At 45.5% G+C, this 21,157-nt stretch overlaps 1 protein-coding gene across 6 annotated transcripts in view; it reads left to right on the forward strand.

Annotated features, from left to right (window-relative positions):
* The first annotated feature begins 10,390 nt into the window (after nucleotides 1-10,390).
* Nucleotides 10,391-21,157, forward strand: part of dpysl3 (dihydropyrimidinase like 3) — a 54,135-nt gene continuing 43,368 nt past the window's right edge. For 4 of the 6 annotated variants that reach the window (XM_071339503.1, XM_071339504.1, XM_071339505.1 and 1 more), the window contains exon 1: nucleotides 20,118-20,299. In XM_071339503.1, coding sequence (XP_071195604.1) covers nucleotides 20,252-20,299 — 48 coding nt within the window. In that variant the 5' untranslated portion in view covers nucleotides 20,118-20,251. Of the gene's footprint in view, nucleotides 10,760-20,117; nucleotides 20,300-21,157 lie in introns of those variants that run through there. The other 2 variants (XM_071339508.1, XM_071339507.1) reach the window with 1 other exon arrangement.

Genomic DNA, 21,157 nt, shown 5'->3' on the forward strand with positions numbered 1-21,157 from the left:
GCTCTCACAGACCTGTTAGTTTTTCTTTAAGAAGCCCTCCTGTTCTTCACTCATTACCTGTATTAACTGCACCTGTTTGAACTCGTTACCTGTATAAAAGACACCTGTCCACACACTCAATCAAACAGACTCCAACCTCTCCACAATGGCCAAGACCAGAGAGCTGTGTAAGGACATCAGGGATACAATTGTAGACCTGCACAAGGCTGGGATGGGCTACAGGACAATAGGCAAGCAGCTTGGTGAGAAGGCAACAACTGTTGGCGCAATTATTAGAAAATGGAAGAAGTTCAAGATGACGGTCAATCACCCTCGGTCTGGGGCTCCATGCAAGATCTCACCTCGTGGGGCATCAATGATCATGAGGAAGGTGAGGGATCAGCCCAGAACTACACGGCAGGACCTGGTCAATAACCTGAAGAGAGCTGGGACCACAGTCTCAAAGAAAACCATTAGTAACACACCATGCCGTCATGGATTAAAATCCTGCAGCGCACGCAAGATCCCCCTGCTCAAGCCAGCGCATGTCCAGGCCCGTCTGAAGTTTGCCAATGACCATCTGGATGATCCAGAGGAGGAATGGGAGAAGGTCATGTGGTCTGATGAGACAAAAATAGAGCTTTTTGGTCTAAACTCCACTCGCCGTGTTTGGAGGAAGAAGAAGGATGAGTACAACCCCAAGAACACCATCCCAACCGTGAAGCATGGAGGTGGAAACATCATTCTTTGGGGATGCTTTTCTGCAAAGGGGACAGGACGACTGCACCGTATTGAGGGGAGGATGGATGGGGCCATGTATCGCGAGATCTTGGCCAACAACCTCCTTCCCTCAGTAAGAGCATTGAAGATGGGTCGTGGCTGGTTCTTCCAGCATGACAACGACCCGAAACACACAGCCAGGGCAACTAAGGAGTGGCTCCGTAAGAAGCATCTCAAGGTCCTGGAGTGGCCTAGCCAGTCTCCAGACCTGAACCCAATAGAAAATCTTTGGAGGGAGCTGAAAGTCCGTATTGCCCAGCGACAGCCCCGAAACCTGAAGGATCTGGAGAAGGTCTGTATGGAGGAGTGGGCCAAAATCCCTGCTGCAGTGTGTGCAAACCTGGTCAAGAACTACAGGAAACGTATGATCTCTGTAATTGCACACAAAGGTTTCTGTACCAAATATTAAGTTCTGCTTTTCTGATGTATCAAATACTTATGTCATGCAATAAAATGCAAATTATTTACTTAAAAATCATACAATGTGATTTTCTGGATTTTTGTTTTAGATTCCGTCTCTCACAGTTGAAGTGTACCTATGATAAAAATTACAGACCTCTACATGCTTTGTAAGTAGGAAAACTTGCAAAATCGGCAGTGTATCAAATACTTGTTCTCCCCACTGTATACATTTTCCTTTTCCGTTGTGTTTTGTGGATAGTTATTTTTTGTTTAGTGTCTGCACCTGATAGAACTGTTTCGGTTTTTCACTTTGTTATTTTGTTCGAGTGTTTTTTGAGAAATAAAATATCATGAACACCGCTGCGCTTTGGTCCATGCCTTCCGACGAGACGTTACACAAGGTGAGTGACAGATATAGGGAAGATAATCAAGGAGGTGATGGAGTCCAGGTGAGTGTCATGAGGCGCTGGTGTGCTTGACGATGGTGACAGGTGTGCGGGATAATCAGCAGCCTGATGACCGAGAGGCCCTCCCCGACGCGCGGCTCCCGCCGCAAGACGCCGACAAAGGGGACGAACCCGGGGATCAGGAGCGGACCGGTCACCCCTGCTGAAGCGCGAGAACCTGTCACACCGACTGAGGCTCAGGAACCTGCGAGCCGGCAGGTGCGCGAGAACCTGTTGAGTCGGCTGGGGCTCGGGAACCTGACAGACCGGCTGAGGCAGGGGAGCCTGGCGATCCGGCTGAGGCAGGGGAGCCTGGCGATCCGGCTGAGGCATGAGAACCTGACGAGCAGGTGGAAGCAGGGGAGCCTGGCAATCCGGCATGAAAGTCAGATGAGCCAGCTGAGGCAGGGGAGCCTGGCGATCCGGCTACGGCATGAGGCCCTGTAGTGGCTCCCAGACCCGACGTCATTTACACTGAGACACACAAAAAACCACTCCTTGATGCTTCCCTTAGGAGAGGTGTTATTCTGTAACGAGTGCGGTGAGAGTCGGGAAGCAGGTTCAGGGAGTGAGTGTTTTAATGAATACACCAAACAATAAACACGAAACACAAACAACGCACCGACAGGAAACAGAGTCAATAACACCTGAGGAAAAACCCAAGGGGAGTGACAGATATAGGGAAGATAATCAAGGAGGTGATGGAGTTCAGGTGAGTGTAATGAGGCGCAGGTGCACGAGACGATGGTGACAGATGTGCGGGATAATCAGCAGCCTGATGACCTAGAGGCTGGAGAGGGAGTATACGTGACACCAAAGCAATGCCATTTGTTACCACTATCATGTACCCCAGTGGTTTTCAAAATGTTTGATCCGTAACCCCCAAAAAGGAGTGGTACAAAACTTGCGACCCCCGTGCACGCAGCTGGACGTGTGCACACACAATCGCTGCGCAAATCATTACAGCCATAAACTATGATATATTTGGAAAACGCAAGATAGGCTACATAAATAAACTGCGTTTTACACCTGCATTTGGAGCTGAAGTCATGTTAGTAGCCAATATCAACTAGGGATATATAATCTCACTTCTCTGGAGCCCAAAGCAGAATCATACGGCGTACCTGTTGCAGAGGTTGCCGGATCGGTTGGAAAGCATGTTCTGTCTGCACCATGTCATCACTCTGGAGGGCAGCCTGCCTGGAAAGCATGATCTGTCTGCACCATGTCATCACTCTGGAGGGCAGCCTGCCTGGAAAGCATGATCTGTCTGCACCACGTCATCACTCTGGAGGGCAGCCTGCCTGTAGAGTGCTAGTTGCCAGCCGAGTAGCCCTGTTCTTCCTCATAAATATTGTAATAAATTTGCCAGAATATGTTACATCTTCATCCCATAATATTGAAGGTGGTGCGATGTTACAGCTGCTTATCTTTAGACATACTGTATAGCCAGTAGCCATCCAAACTAGGCCTATCTGAAATATGAAAAGGATTAATCAAATGACCAGGTAGCCTGTTGTTCTGGCAAAGATAAGTCAGTAGTTTGATTGATTGCGGTAATACTTACATGTGTAATTACACTGTAACAAGTATTGTAATTAACTATAATAACTCATAGTTACAGTGTAATAACATGTAACTGGTAGCAATTGCAGTCTGTAATTACAGAAGTGTAACAACGAATGCTTGTTACTATGCTTGTTACAAATGGGCAGGTTTCCACAAAATTCACCAACTTATTTTTTTGTTACTTCTCCGCTGCATCTCATTCATTAACTGTGACAAGGTTGGGTTGTGGATGTGCTGGGTGTCTGAGAGATTATAGCCTATGCTGAATAGGCTCGAATTACTTAACCATGAATGTGCACTGTTCAAAATATATCTCCTACCAATGTTGTTGCTAGCACTTGCCCCCAAAATAAAGCATACCATCTGGGTTAACTTGGTTGAGTTTACAAAAACAGGTCTAATACAAGTGTCATCCCAGATGAGGAATAAGCCACTATTTCAAAGCATAGTACATGTATTGTTTCCCTAAGTACTCATTACATTTCGAATGCTTAGCAGGACAGGAAAATGGTCCAATTCACACACTTATCAGGAGAACATCCCTGGTCATCCCAACTGCCTCTTGTCTGGCGGACACACTAAGCACAAATGCTTTGTTTGTAATTGATGTCTGAGTGTGCCCCAGGTTATCTATAATATTTTTCATATTTTTGATTTGTGCTGTCTAGTTTGCTTAATATATGGAATGTGAAATGATTTATACTTTTTATATTTAATAAAACCAAGTACTTTCAGACTTTTACTCAAGGAGTATTTTACTGGGTGACTTACACTTTTACTTTAGTCATTTTCTATTAAGGTATCTTTACTTTTACTCAAATATGACAATTGGGTACTTTTTTCACCACTGGCTATCGGTACACTATAATTACAAGTAAGTGCCCCTCAAGATAAACCTCACTCTAACTAGCCAAATCCTGTGTAACACCTACAGTACATTGTACTTATGCAGATATTACATGTACTCTGTGGTGTACTAGTGTGTTTATTTTCCCACTTGGATTTCACTTCCACATGGTTTAAAATGAGGGCCAGGTTGTCAGGATGGGTAATGTACTGTATGAGCACACATTAGTTACAAGTAAGTACCCCTCAAGATACACTTCATTTTAGTGCACATTCATGGTTAAGTAATAAGAACCTATTGAGCATAGACTATAATCTCTCATACACCCAGCACATCCACAAGGGATCAAAACCTTTGTCACAGTTGTTAATGTATCAGATGCAGCTGAGAAGAAGCGAAACACTAAGTTGGTGAATTTAGTGGAAAACTGCCCATTTGTAACAAGCATGGTAACAAGTATTTGTTGTTACACTTCTGTAATTACAGATCGCAAATACTACCAGGTACATGTTGTTATTACATTGTAGCTATGAGTCATTACAGTTCAATACGATACTTGTTACAGTGTAATTACACTGTAATAGGACTCTCTTAAAAGAAAGTGTTACCTAGATTGCTAAACTGTATTTTATATGGATAATATAAATGTAGGCCTACAATTTTTTTTTTGCCAGGCAAAATTGGAGGAAAATAGTTATTTCGGGTCACAAATCTGGATATGTGTGCCCTCCATTTGCGCGCCAATGATCAGGACACGCAACTTTTTTGGTTCTGAAGTATAGATGAGAATTTAATGATGATTTGCGAGTAGTGGGTACAGAGCAATGTCCAAATTGTACATTAAAAAAATATACATTTTTGAGGAAATTATACCTCCACCGACTGGAAGGGCAAAGGGGCATGTACACTGCACAGGTAGAACACTATTTGTGCATGTGTCTGTCTACCAGCCAGCTAGTAGCGCTAGCTAGCTTGCTAGAAAAGATACTGATAACTAACCTCTTTCGTCTGTGCCGCTAGCTAGTAGCTTCGAATTCTAAATGTCATTTTACCACACGTGCTGTTTGTGGCAGTAATGCACCATCCTCTCTGACACCTTTCCACATCCTGACATCCTGTCTCATCTAATATGTCTCACAGCGTCTGTGGTGTGAGAAGGTATCTGCTAGAGGCAGACCCTATTGAAATTCTTGCTTGAGAAGTAATTTTTTACCCTCTTAAGTATCGGACCCTTTTTTTCAATTTTTGCCTAAAATGACTTAACCAAAACTTACTGCCTGTAGCTCACGACCTGAAGCAAGGATATGCATATTCTTGATACCATTTGAAAGGAAACACTTTGAAGTTTGTGGAAATGTGAAATTAATGTAGGAGAATATAACACATTAGATCTGGTAAAAGATAATTTAAAAAAAGATTTAAAAAAAAAATCATTTTTTTTTCTTTTTTCTTTTCTTTTTTTCATCATTTTTGAAGTGCAAGAGAAAGGCCAAAATGTATTATTCCAGTTTAGGCGCATGGTATTCTTTCACTGTAATAGCTACTGTAAATTGGACAGTGCGGTTAGATTAACAAGAATTTAAGCTTTCTGCCCATATCAGATATGTCTATGTCCTGGGAAATGTTCTTCTTACTTACAACCTCATGCTAATCACATTAGCGCACCATAGCTCAACTGTCACGTGGGGGGTCAGCAATCCCGTAGAGGTTACTAAAAAGCTATGTTTTCCCATTATAATGGAAATCTATTACAGTAAGGTATTTAATTGTTACCCAAGAATAAATGTAATATTCATATAAAAACGGCTGCATTGGGCCTTTAAAACATTTGCATGGTTGTGTTTTTCCATCTCCTTAGCCAGTCGAATGAGGTTTCATCCTTCAGTTGCTGACTGTGCTTGTCTCTAGCACTTTTAGACATGCTAGAATCTTTCTTCCTGCTGACTGGACCCGTCTGTCTAATTTCTACTAATCAAGCCAGTGTCAGAGAACAGTGATGCTGTCGTCTGCAGGCTCAGACACGTGCTTAAAGATATAGCTTTTCTGGGTGATGCGAGGGAAATTGTGTGTTTGAAGTTTGAACTGCCATTACCACTGTCCAGTAGATATGATAGACGAGCAGTGGCGATTTTAGCATGTAAATCTTGGTTGGGCAAAAATAAAAAAAATTGTGGGATGCATGCCAGCAAAGCCACTACACAACACAACACAACACTAAACAATACATTAATTGCACTATAACGGTGACAAACGGTGACCACAAACTGTTAGGGCCTACATAAAGCTGTCCCAACAGCAGAGTCCCAACAGCAGTCCCAACACCTTACCACTGCTACACCTGCCTATCAGCGGAGCCTTGTCTGGCAGCGAAACAGTTCATTCAGCCTCATTTACTGCTTTTAAAAAAACATAGCTGATATGGCTGACTTGCTTAAACAAATGTGGTTTCTACTGAAAATTGAGATGTACTAACTATGGCATAAGGGAACGACAAGTGGATAAGAGGCAATCCGTAATTTCAATTACATTTACATTTACATTTAAGTCATTTAGCAGACGCTCTTATCCAGAGCGACTTACAAATTGGTGCATTCACCTTATGATATCCAGTGGAACAACCACTTTACAATAGTGCATCTAACTCTTTTAAGGGGGGGGGGGTTAGAAGGATTACTTTATCCTATCCTAGGTATTCCTTAAAGAGGTGGGGTTTCAGGTGTCTCCGGAAGGTGGTGATTGACTCCGCTGACCTGGCGTCGTGAGGGAGTTTGTTCCACCATTGGGGTGCCAGAGCAGCGAACAGTTTTGACTGGGCTGAGCGGGAACTGTACTTCCTCAGAGGTAGGGAGGCGAGCAGGCCAGAGGTGGATGAACGCAGTGCCCTTGTTTGGGTGTAGGGCCTGATCAGAGCCTGAAGGTACGGAGGTGCCGTTCCCCTCACAGCTCCGTAGGCAAGCACCATGGTCTTGTAGCGGATGCGAGCTTCAACTGGAAGCCAGTGGAGAGAGCGGAGGAGCGGGGTGACGTGAGAGAACTTGGGAAAGTTGAACACCAGACGGGCTGCGGCGTTCTGGATGAGTTGTAGGGGTTTAATGGCACAGGCAGGGAGCCCAGCCAACAGCGAGTTGCAGTAATCCAGACGGGAGATGACAAGTGCCTGGATTAGGACCTGCGCCGCTTCCTGCGTGAGGCAGGGTCGTACTCTGCGAATGTTGTAGAGCATGAACCTACAGGAACGGGTCACCGCCTTGATGTTAGTTGAGAACGACAGGGTGTTGTCCAGGATCACGCCAAGGTTCTTAGCACTCTGGGAGGAGGACACAATGGAGTTGTCAACCGTGATGGCGAGATCATGGAACGGGCAGTCCTTCCCCGGGAGGAAGAGCAGCTCCGTCTTGCCGAGGTTCAGCTTGAGGTGGTGATCCGTCATCCACACTGATATGTCTGCCAGACATGCAGAGATGCGATTCACCACCTGGTTATCAGAGGGGGGAAAGGAGAAGATTAATTGTGTGTCGTCTGCATAGCAATGATAGGAGAGACCATGTGAGGATATGACAGAGCCAAGTGACTTGGTGTATAGCGAGAATAGGAGAGGGCCTAGAACAGAGCCCTGGGGGACACCAGTGGTGAGAGCACGTGGTGCGGAGACAGATTCTCGCCACGCCACCTGGTAGGAGCGACCTGTCAGGTAGGACGCAATCCAAGCGTGGGCCGCGCCGGAGATGCCCAGCTCGGAGAGGGTGGAGAGGAGGATCTGATGGTTCACAGTATCAAAGGCAGCCGATAGGTCTAGAAGGATGAGAGCAGAGGAGAGAGAGTTAGCTTTAGCAGTGCGGAGCGCCTCCGTGACACAGAGAAGAGCAGTCTCAGTTGAATGACTAGTCTTGAAACCTGACTGATTTGGATCAAGAAGGTCATTCTGAGAGAGATAGCAGGAGAGCTGGCCAAGGACGGCACGTTCAAGAGTTTTGGAGAGAAAAGAAAGAAGGGATACTGGTCTGTAGTTGTTGACATCGGAGGGATCGAGTGTAGGTTTTTTCAGAAGGGGTGCAACTCTCGCTCTCTTGAAGACGGAAGGGACGTAGCCAGCGGTCAAGGATGAGTTGATGAGCGAGGTGAGGTAAGGGAGAAGGTCTCCGGAAATGGTCTGGAGAAGAGAGGAGGGGATAGGGTCAAGCGGGCAGGTTGTTGGGCGGCCGGCCGTCACAAGACGCGAGATTTCATCTGGAGAGAGAGGGGAGAAAGAGGTCAAAGCACAGGGTAGATCATTCACAATTAAGATCATTAATGAGCGAGCTAAGACAGACATAGTCAATATAACTATTTGTTCAGCACTTTTGAAATATACAGCCACAGAATTCAGAACATGGGCCGTTTTACAGTGTTCTCCATGTACAGAACCAAGTCAGAACCATAGAATAAATAAAGGGGGCATATAAGCAGATAATGAAAGCTCTTACAATACTCGATGATTACATTTCTCAAAAACAGGTTATAGGCTACATGTGCACCACCAGGTTAGAACAGTAGGCTAGGTGAAAATAGACCAAATTATTAATGTGAGGCACATGGGCTATTAACAGCTTACTACACAACATACACTTAGTATTACTTTCTTAGCTATAGTATACATATCTCCTTGGCATATTACATAATTTATGCAGCAGCATACAAGACATTTTTGGACTCATCTTGTTCTGCTGTGCTCACTTGAACAGGAAGGTGGTGAGGCGGGCCTTCGTGGGCAAATTTTGTCATCAAAGTCTAGCATTCTCTGGATTTATGGTGCTTTCAAGACCACTGGGAACTCTGAAAAAAGAACTCTGATAAAAGGTTGAATCATGAGGACGTCAGTGATCTTCAGGTCGTAGCTCTAGAAAGAGGCCAGAGTTCCCGATTTACAATTCCGAGTTGAATGAAAGTTCAAAACGTATTATCCCAGTCGTAGCTCATTTTCCCAAGTTCCCAGTTGTCTTGAACTCACTAAAGTCAGATTTTGCAGTTCCAAGTTAACAGTTGTTTTGAGCACGCAAAAATCTTGCTTCATTGACAGAATGGACAATGTTGAATGTTTTCATTTTAAACTAGGAAAAGAGACCCTTAATCTAAGACTTGGGACCACCCAGCCACTCCATTGAATAGCAGGCTAATGATTGTTTTGCAATGCTTGCAGTTAGCCACTGAGTCCTTCCAAACCACTCATTGTTGAATTTGCGATTTCCAACTTGTTGTGTAATGTTTATGTCCAATGGCCGATGAGCACCGATACGATTTATCTATAATTTCTCTTCATATGACAACGATTAAAAAGGATTTGCCAGTAGATTGTCGACTTGATTCATGATGATGACTGCTAGCTAAGATTTTGAAAGTATGATGTTGACATGATCAGTCCAATCAAAGCTACTGTAGATTTAACGTGATTTGACTTCATTTTATCTGTGGCCAATGACGAGCCTTCTTGGATGGGCACTTCTAATGTAACTCTATGGCAGCACCCAAGGGGCTTAAATTTTCCAGCTCTACTCTTAGACTGGGCGGTGACTAGTGTTTCCATGAATGACAGAACACTGAGCCAACACTGAGCCAGCTCTGTATTTTCTGTTGGCTTGCCCCACCACCACAGAAAGTGCTGAGCTAGGCTGAAACACCCTGCATTTTGGCGCTGCCTTACTCAAGAAAACAAAAAAGAGACCATGTTTGTATGCAGCTTTATTAACTCAATGATATATACTGTATATATTTTACATTGTTTGCAAACTGTTATGTGACATGTATTAATACCAAAATAACGTGCAAAACAGGCAACTCCCCCCCCCCCCCGAAAAAAGAATGTAATTTAAAAAAAAGTTTTCGCCCCTGTTGACTAGGACAACCACAGGTACTTTCATAACATGTGTGTCACTGAAAGGACAGCGCCGAAGATGGGCGTGGCCGAAACACGTGCATAGATAGCAACAACCCTGAATAAGTTTACATGTATACATTTGTTTATCTTAGGCTACTCCCTTACAAAACAATAATACGTTTTAGGCCTATTCAGATGATATGACAGTTAGCCTCTAACACCATAATTTCAGGTGCAGTTTTTTAATCATTGAAACATTCAAGATGGTCGGTGCATTTGTGTTAAGCCATGTTTAACAATGACATTTTATGCTGTGTAATGATGAAACTCTGAAATGTGTGACTGAACAGCTAGATTGCGTAAAAAGGGCTTATGCTGCGTAGGTATCACTTTGTTGTTATCGGACCCAGGGCAGCACTGCCACCTCTGGTCTGGAAACTCTAGCTTACTTCCTCTGCCTTACACGGCGCAGCTACACACTAGAACAGTTGCAGGACTACTTTCGCCCTCTTTCCTCTCATTACTATCACTATGGCAGAGCGTAAACGGAATTGGAACAAGGAGGAGAACGATGATTTACCGGTGTATCTCGTCATTCCCGGAACGGCCGATCAGGTACCCCGGCAAAAATACGGAGGTATGTTCTGCAACGTCGAGGGAGCATACGAGAGCAAAACAATTGATTTTGATGCTCTGAGTGTCGGTCAGAGGGGGAACCGAACCCCTAGGACTGCTAAACGGGAGACCGCACAGGAGGCGAGGAGCCCTATAAATCAGAGCTCTCCATCGAAAGAAAGTGTCACCTGGTACGACAAGAAATATTCTGGCATAGAGATAAAAACTACCAGAGGCAAGGAAGTCCTACAAAATCTAGGCGATGAGAAGGTAAATTCTCCTCTTGCGTGCATGCTACAGATGTCTGCAGTAATCAACTGCACCTCACAGTACCTGACAGTTTTAATAATGGTGATCTGAATAGAATATTACCACAAAACATGTACAGTTGGCACTCAGAAAGGACTCTCACAACCTATATTCAGAGGGGCATACAGATGAAAGTGTCATGGCAACTACAAATTGACAAATGTTATTCTGTACATATTAAAGGGGTCCTTGAGAAACTTGCCTTCCTGAGAGACTTGGGTTTATGCCAACTACATGGTAAGTGCATCCATGAATTATGTAAGCAAGAGTCCGAGTTGATCAGGTGGAGCTGCAGCCTGACACCCTAAACACCTCAATACAGCACAATAGGCAATCCAATTAATTTCAAAATATTCAATCAAATGTTCCTCCCTCTTGTTAGGGCTTGACTATCAATTGTCTATCTAATAATCTTTCTTCAATGATTTGTTGTCATCCAGTTAAATGAAGAAAGCTTAAACTGTACATCACATCATGTAAACAATCTTCCATTTCTCATCCATAAGTTGCATGATGGTAATGTTGTACTGTTACAATTGTGTGTGTGTGTTTGTGTGTTGCCTCTCAAAAGGCTTGTGGAAAGTTATTAAAAAAGTGGAACTTATACAGTATCCACCTGTACTTTATAAAACAACAAATATATACAAAAACATTCAGGAATAAAAAAAACTTTTCGACCAATGAAACTGGTTTGGGATGCAGAGGTATCTGAATGACAAAGAAAGGCTATGAATGCTGCATTTTGATGCAGGCTGCAGTATACATTTGATTGCGTTTGATTAGATTGGACTGTGGCTCAGGATCACCTGAAAGACATTCCATCTGGTGATGTGAGTTATGATTGAATGTCACGATCGTGTGGCGGATTAACGGACCAAAATGCAGCAGTTGGAAAATATGCCATCTTCTTTTATTTTAACACGAAGATGAACACGACACAAAAACACTTTAACAAAATAACAAAAACGACCGTGAAGCTACAAACGTTGTGCACAAACATACAGGCTACTAACGTTCTTACATAGACAATTACCCACAACCAATGAGAGCCTATGGCTACCCTAAACAAGGCTCCCAATCAGAGACAACCGAAATCAGCTGTCTCTAATTGGGAACTCATTCAGGTAACCATAGACTCTCCTAGACAACTAAACATACATAGACAACGCTAGACATCTACACTCAACACAAACCCATATACTACACCCCATAACCCCTTTACCATATAAACACCCAAAACTAACAAAACATAAACATTCCCCATGTCACACCCTGACCTAACTAAAATAATAAAGAAAACAAAGAATACTAAGGCCAGGGCGTGACATAACCCCCCCCTTGAGGCGCGAACTCCGGGCGCACCATACACAGTCTAGGGGAGGGTCTGGGTGGGCTTCCATCCACGGTGGCGGCTCCGGCTCTGGTCGCGGTCCCCACGTCACCACAGTACCTAAACACCTCCTAGGCTTCCTCCAAACGACCCCCCTCCACCTTAACCCCATTGCATTCAGGGGCAGTTCCGGACTAAGGGGCAGTACCAGGGTAAGAGGCAGTACCAGGGTCAGGGGCAGTACTAGGGTCAGGGACAGTACCAGGGTCAGGGGCAGTACCAGGGTAAGGGGCAGCACCAGGGTAAGGGGCAGCACCAGGGTAAGGGGCAGCACCAGGATAAGGGGCAGCTCCGGACTGAAGAATGGCAGCTCCGGACTGAGGGACTGCAGCTCCGGACTGAAGGACTGCAGCTCCGGACTGAGGGATGGCCCATGGCTGGCTGACGGATCTGGCTGCTCATGGCTAGCTGACGGATCTGGCTGCTCATGGCTAGCTGACGGATCTGGCTGCTCATGGCTAGCTGACGGATCTGGCTGCTCATGGCTAGCTGACGGATCTGGCTGCTCATGGCTAGCTGACGGATCTGGCTGCTCATGGCTAGCTGACGGATCTGGCTGCTCATGGCTAGCTGACGGATCTGGCTGCTCATGGCTAGCTGACGGATCTGGCTGCTCATGGCTGGCTGACGGATCTGGCTGCTCATGGCTAGCTGACGGATCTGGCTGCTCATGGCTAGCTGACGGATCTGGCTGCTCCTGTCTGGTTGGCGGCTCTGGCAGATCCTGTCTGGTTGGCGGCTCTGGCAGATCCTGTCTGGTTGGCGGCTCTGGCAGATCCTGTCTGACGGACGGCTCTAGCGGCTCCTGTCTGGCTGGCGGCTCTAGCGGCTCCTGTCTGGCGGACGGCTCAGTGGGCTCATGGCAGACGGGCGGCTTTGCAGGCTCATGGCAGACGGGCGGCTTTGCAGGCTCATTGCAGACGGATGGCTCAGATGGCGCTGGGGAGACGGATGGCTCAGATGGCGCTGGGGAGACGAGCAGTTCAGTCATCGCTGTGCAGACGGCAGACTCCTGCCGGCTGAGGCGCACTGTAGGCCTGGTGCGTGGTGCCGGGACTGGTGGCACCGGGCTGGGGACACGCATCTCAGGGCTAGTGCGGGGAGCAGGAACAGGGCATACTGGACCCTGGGGACGCACATTAGGCCTAGTGCGTGGGGCCGGAACTGGTGGTACCGGACTGGGGACACGCATCTCAGGGCTAATGCAGGGAGCAGCAACAGGATGCACAGGACTCTGGAGACGCACAAGAGGCTTAGTGCGTGGTGCCGGAATTGGTGATACCGGGCTGGAGACACGCACCATAGGACGAGTGCGTGGAGGAGGAACAGGGCTCTGGAGACACACTGGAAGCCTGTTACGTGGTGTAGGCACTGGTGGCACTGAACTGGGGCGGGGAGGTGGCGCCGGAAATACCGGACCGTGCAGGCGTATTGGCTCCCTTGAGCATTGAGCCTGACCAACCTTACCTGGTTGAATGCTCCCCGTTGCCCGACCAGTGGGGGGAGGTGGAATAACCCGCACCGGGCTATGTAGGCGAACCGGGGACACCATGCGTAAGGCTGGTGCCATGTAAACCGGCCCGAGGAGACGCACTGGTGGCCAGATATGTAGGGCCGGCTTCATGACATCCGGCTCAATACTCAATCTAGCCCTGCCAGTGCGGGGAGGTGGAATAACCCGCACCGGGCTATGCACACGTACAGGAGACACCGTGCGCTCTACTGCGTAACACGGTGTCTGCCCGTACTCTCGCTCTCCACGGTAATTACAGGGAGTAGGCGCAGGTTTCCTACCTGACCTCGCCACTCTCCCTTTAAGCCCCCCCCAAAGAATTTTTTTGGGTTTTCCCACAGGCTTCCTACCGCTTCGTCGTGCTGCCTCCATTCGCCGGTATCCCTCCTCGCACTGCGCCAGAGAATCCCAGGCGGGCTCCGGCACTCTCCCTGGGTTGATCGCCCACCTGTCGATCTCCTCCCACGTAGTGTAACCCAGATCCTTTGTAGGTTCTTTTTCCTGCCTCCGAGCTAGCTCCTCATATCGCCGCCTCTCTGCTTTCGCTGCCTCCAGCTCAGCTTTGGGGCGGTTATATTCTCCTGGTACCTCCCGGTCTAAAATTTCCTCCCATGTCCATAAATCCTTGTATTGCTCCTGTTGCCGCTGGTCATGCTGCTTGGTCCTATGGTGGGTAATTCTGTCACGATCGTGTGGCGGATTAACGGACCAAAATGCAGCAGTTGGAAAATATGCCATCTTCTTTTATTTTAACACGAAGATGAACACGACACAAAAACACTTTAACAAAATAACAAAAACGACCGTGAAGCTACAAACGTTGTGCACAAACATACAGGCTACTAACGTTCTTACATAGACAATTACCCACAACCAATGAGAGCCTATGGCTACCCTAAACAAGGCTCCCAATCAGAGACAACCGAAATCAGCTGTCTCTAATTGGGAACTCATTCAGGTAACCATAGACTCTCCTAGACAACTAAACATACATAGACAACGCTAGACATCTACACTCAACACAAACCCATATACTACACCCCATAACCCCTTTACCATATAAACACCCAAAACTAACAAAACATAAACATTCCCCATGTCACACCCTGACCTAACTAAAATAATAAAGAAAACAAAGAATACTAAGGCCAGGGCGTGACATTGAATCCATCCTGTCTCTGAATAATACAGTTTATGACCCTACAAATTGTCAAAGACTCCAGCCACCCTGGCCATGGACTGTTCTCTCTGCTACCGGAGGGGAAACGGTACTGGAGCGCCAAGTCTAGGACCAAAAGGCTTCTTAACAGCTTCTACCCCCAAGCCATAAGACTCCTGAACAGCTCATCAAAGGGCTACCCAGACCCCTCTTTTACGCGACTGCTACTCTCTGTTTATTATCTATGCATAGTCACTTTAACTCTACCTACATGTACATATTACCTCAACTAACCGGTGCTCCCGCACATTAAATCTGTACCGGTGCCCCCTGTATATAGCCTCGCTATTGTTATTTTACTGTTGTTGTTTAATTATTTGTTACTTTTATTATCTATTTTTTACTTAACACTTTTTTTTCTTAAAACTTCTTAAAGCATTGTTGGTTAAGGGTTTGTAAGTATGCATTTCACTGTAAAGTCTAAACCTGTTGTATTCGGTGCATGTGACAAATACAATTTGATTTGATTTGACTTGTCCTTTAAACCGTGGTTGAATTGAGGTTTGTGGGTTCTGTCATATATAGCTTCTGAATGTCTCAATTTGGAACTGACCTCAGCTAATCTTGTGGGCAACAAAGCGATGATTCACTATGTGTATTCCAAATGGCCCCCTATTCCCACTGTAGTACACTACTTTTGACCAGGGGCCATCCCCTTTGTAGTGCACTAATTTTGACCAGAGCCTTTAGGGCTCAAAAAGTAGTGCCCTACAAAGGGAATAAGGTACCATTTGGGACAGAGACACTGTGTCCTGCCCTGCTATACTGTAATCCCTCTGTCTCAGAGATGAGAAAGTCCATTAGGTTGAGTGAGGATGATTACTGTTTGGAACAGAGACACTGTCTCCTGCCCTGCTATACTGTAATCCCTCCGTCTCAGAGATGAGAAAGTCCATTAGGTTGAGTGAGGATGATTACTGTTTGGGACAGAGACACTGTCTCCTGCCCTGCTATACTGTAATCCCTCCGTCTCAGAGATGACAAAGTCCATTAGGTTGAGTGAGGATGATTACTGTTTGGAACAGAGACACTGTGTCCTGCCCTGCTATACTGTAATCCCTCCATCTCAGAGATGACAAAGTCCATTAGGTTGAGTGAGGATGATTACTGTTTGGGACAGAGACACTGTCTCTTGCCCTGCTATACTGTAATCCCTCCGTCTCAGAGATGACAAAGTCCATTAGGTTGAGTGAGGATGATTACTGTTTGGGACAGAGACACTGTCTCCTGCCCTGCTATACTGTAATCCCTCCGTCTCAGAGATGAGAAAGTCCATTCGGTTGAGTGAGGATGATTACTGTTTGGGACAGAGACACTGTCTCCTGCCCTGCTATACTGTAATCCCTCCGTCTCAGAGATGAGAAAGTCCATTCGGTTGAGTGAGGGTGATTACTGTTTAGTCATAGCTGTCCCGGTCATTCCCAGATACACAACCAAACTAAGCACAGTCTGGAAGGTACACAAGTAAAGAGACAGACCAAGCATAAAAGAGGTCACTACACTCCACGCTGCAAAGATTCACCGCAGTGAAGAGTCCTCGCTCTCTGTCAGTTTGTGCTGTGAGGGCAGATTGTCTCTTGATGCGTAATAAATAAAGGGGACATTTCCATCCAGGAATCACAGTGAGGAACCTGTGGTGTGACATCATGGGCTGATGTAGCTGGGGCGGCAGGTAGCCTAGTGGTTAGAGCGTTGGACTAGTAACCGAAAGGTTGCAAGATGGAATACCCAGCTGACAAGGTAAAACTCTGTCGTTCTGCCCCTGAACAAGGCAGTTAACCCACTGTTCCTTGGCCGTCATTGAAAATAAGAATTTGTTCTTAACTGACTTGCCTAGTTAAATAAAGTTTTTTTATTTTTTTACTATAGCTCTTGTGGCAGCCAGGGTCCCCATGTGGACAGCTGTGGAACTGCAGTGCTGCAGCCCTGATCTGACTCAGCAAAACATGGAAGGAGTCTGTTGTTGTGTTCTGTCTGTGTTGCCCCAATCTTGTGGTGGTGACATATCAGACTGACACCTAATGTCAGCCCAATTAAGCCTGGGAGCATCCCTCTGTTGTGTCCTCTTATGCAAGCTAATGCCAAACATAACTCTGGCTGAAACATCTAGCTAATGCAAGTTCTGTTTCACACAAATGTGCACTTCTATCAGCACTGTGTGTAGTTAGTGTTTGATGATAAGGTTATAATCATGCCGTTGAAAAAGAAAAGGAGAGCCTGACACTCTAGGAGCTCAGATGCAATTATGTAATAACCAACGTTTGGACAGACAAGCTGTATTCATCAGGGTATAATGACCAACACTGCAGGTCACTAGTTGAATCAATCCCTACCACGAGGCCAGGTTATGAAGCCTCACAATACAATACTTATGAAGATAGCCTATTTCAGAATTTAAAACCACGTGCTCTCATCTTCATTCAAGTTGATGTTTTTCAGCAGTCTCCTGTGACACGCCTCAGCTTTACATCAGCACACTGGGAATGTATCCCCTCTCTCTACTCCATTAAAAACACTGATTTGTGCAGCAACACCAACACCGCTAAGGTTGTGCCTCAGTGATACGGTATGTACTTCTCCATAGAAACAAGCAGGTGCCTTAGATTCAGGGAGGTGGCCAGAACAGGGGAGGGTCTCTCTCTCTTTGTCCTCTGCTCATCTGGGTACGCCCCAGCTGTGAAGGACTTTCTCTCCACACTGCATCCATGGAATTCCTGTTTGGTGGTAATGGGGTAGGGGCTTGGCCCGGGGGGTAGGGGGGTTAATCCCCTTTGTAAACTGTCTGTCAGATCCCTCTGTGTCTGGCCTGTACATCAAATCAAATTGTATTGGTCACATACACATATTTAGCAGATGTTATTGCGGGTGTAGTGAAATGCTATATATATATATTTATATTTTGTTTAAATAAGTTATTTCCGGCTGTATGTAATGACACAAAATACGTTCTGGGCTAATAGTGTAAGAAATAACACACACACAAAAAAATACTGCAATGTTGCTTAGGAGCTAGAAGCAGAGCTTCCATGTCTGTCGGTGCCATCTTGCTGGTTCATGTACAGGAACATAATAATCAGTTCTTGTACATGATACCCAGCTTCCTCTAAATGATACCCAGCTTCGTGTACATGATACCCAGGTTCCTCTAAATGATACCCAGCTTCGTGTACATGATACCCAGCTTCCTGTACATGATACCTATATTCCTGTACATGATACCCAGCTTCCTGTACATGATACCCAGCTTCCTGTACATGATACCCAGCTTCCTGTACATGTGAGCAGTGTGCTGTTAGGAATCCCCTTATCATTCCTCACTTAATTACTTCCTCCACTAATGTTTTCTTGTTTATATTGTACAGCCATTTACTAAACAGATGTACAGCATCTCTCATAAACCCTTTTAAACCCATGATAAACAATTGGTACTTACATACACCATAATCACACACACACACATAATCACACACACACACACAATGTTGTTTAATAATTAGGGAACGTCATTATGGGTGCATTAGGGCAGGGGCTGTGGGGGGGGGGGGGGGGGGGGGGTTAGAGGAGTGGTATGGGAGGGGAGGGAGGCCTGCTCTGCTGAGACCCAGACAATAGAGACTCATGGCAGGGCGGGGACAGGGACAGGCTCCACCCACTTTGTTCATAATAATACCAGGCAGACCAGTCTAATAATGACCATCATCATGGATACAGATTTCAGCTCTCCCGGAAATACTGTATATGAATATTTTTTACCCATTATAAAAAGGGAAATGCTAATCATGCTTCCTAGTTATCACATGATACTGAAGAAACACAATAGCCAAGTCATGCATTGAGGCTACAATACATTATCCTTGAATGGTGGATTGTGGATACACTCAGGAAGTATTCTATTATGTATAAATAATGATTTGTATTGTGTCTGAAGGCTAGACCAGTTCCAGTAAAACAACAGGAATGGTAGGCCTATTTGAGCCTTTCAACTGGATTCTAGCTGGAAAATAAGGTCCCTGGACATACACTGAGTGGGCAAGACAAAATATTTAAGAGCCTTTGAACGGGGTTTGGTAATAGGGTACAGGCGTACTGGTTTGTGTCAAGAACTGCAACACTGCTGGGTTTTTCACGCTCAACAGTTTCTCGTGTGTATTAAGAATGGTCCACCACCCAGCCAACTTGACACAACTGCGGGAAGCATTGGTGTCAACATGGGCCAGCATCCCTGTGGAACGCTTTCGACACCTTTACTCCGATTAATTGAGGCTCTTCTGAGGGTGGGGAGGGGGGTTAGGGATTCAACTCAATATTAGGAACGTGCTCTTAATGCTTTGTACACTCAGTATTGCATTACAGTAAAAATATTAACCTACTAGAAAAAAACTTTGGGTTTGTCACTAGCGGATCTTAGAACTAGGACTAGCCTACACAGGTGAAGGGGACAGGACCTGTTCCATCCCTACACTAACATCCTCCTCTAGCTGCTCAGTTTCTGCTGCAGCTGCATTGTTTCTGTCAGGGCCACGCCCCTCTTGTCCGCTCCACAGTATATAGGCCTAGTCTACCACGTGGTAGCCTACCTTCTACTCCTCTGCCCATTGGCTATCCACGGCCGCACTTGTTCTTATGATGTGTAGGGCCTATGCCTGTTGGGATCTAATAGCGTTGCATGCGTAGCATGTTGAACACATCAGTGAGTCTACACAAGACTGCTGCAAAGAAGCCAACTAATATGGGGCTCCCGAATGGCGCAGCGGTCTAAGGCACTGCATCTCAGTGCTAGAGATATCACTACAGACCCTGGTTCGAATCACAACTGGCCATGATTGTGGCAGCGCACAATTGGCCCAGCGTCGTCCTGGTTAGGGTTTGGCCGTAATTGTAAATAAGAATTAGCAAAATGTTACACAGCATCATCTGGATATGTGTGCAATAAATGTGCAATATTCACCTTCTGCTACCATTTCTGTTAAGCCGGCTATAAATCCAATATCCAATAACAAATGTTGCAGTCATGACACTGTTTCTATTTCAGTGCAATTCTGTACAGTGCAATTCTGTACACTGTTGTAGTCGCCTACACCTGCTGTTGAGCGTCCTCCTGTGGGAGGATTTGAGCGTTGCAGCTGTAGCCTACCAATGAGACTATTGAGGGAGGAGTCCGTCGGTGGATCAGAGTATACGCTCTAGCTCACTTCGAAGCACTTTACATTGCACAGAGGGAGGCGACCATTCCCTAATTTTCCCATCCAGCCAGTAGCCGCAGAAACACCCAGAGGGGAATATTTCAAAGCTTTGTTCATAGGTGGAATCAGTTTTCGACCAGTCGCAATTATGTCTGGGCATTCTTATCAAGGCAAAAAGAATATTCCAAAGATCACAGTAAGTAGAAATATTAATATCTGCCTTTTGAAACTTGCATGCCTGATTGTCTAAAATCAGTGCATTGCTTTTGTCTTGGCTAATTCCTATTTTATGTTACCGCTATTCAAGAATGTGCCAATAGCAATTAATTCATGCATACAGGCCTTTTTCATCAGTGTGGGATATTTTCCTTTCCATTATGATAGTCAATTGAACATAGAAACAAATACAGTCGTGCCGAATGAAGGTGGCATGATTGGCTACCATAGTGACAGTCGGAGAGACAGAACGAGGCGTTTTCTTAAAGGTAACTTGCATCTTCTTTGTTGAGGATGGCATGATACCCGTGCGCAGTGCATGTGGCTCATTTGAAAGATATATATATAATAAATCAATGAAATAGTCTTCACACTGGGCTGTTATAATGTAGTTATAACTTAATATGTTGGCATCTTGAATGTAGCATCTTGAATGCTTGGGGATAGATGGTTGAAATGATGTAGATGAAATGCACATCCTTTTTATAAATAATAAACAACATTATCGCGTTTTGGATTCGTTTTTGTAGCCTACAGGGCCACACATGATGGAAAGTCAGCCTCCTATTATAAGAAAAAAACGAATACAAAGCAATAAATCAGTTATAGCTGTGTGAATCGAGGAGATATGTGGCCTATTTGTTTTCCATATTCAACATCCTGTTGTTGAATTATGTACCATAATAAACCCCTGTTGTACACTCCCATTCTGTCAAATAAATATGTATTTGGCCAGATATAGGCTATCTGAGCGTCTGGACTGGTGATGCAGGGAGAGAGAAAAAAATCTCCCACGCCTATGTGTATGATCAGATGTTATAGCCCGTCCGTAAAATAG

Source organism: Salvelinus alpinus, chromosome 13, assembly GCF_045679555.1.
Source record: "Salvelinus alpinus chromosome 13, SLU_Salpinus.1, whole genome shotgun sequence".
Classification (NCBI taxonomy): Eukaryota; Metazoa; Chordata; class Actinopteri; order Salmoniformes; family Salmonidae; genus Salvelinus; species Salvelinus alpinus.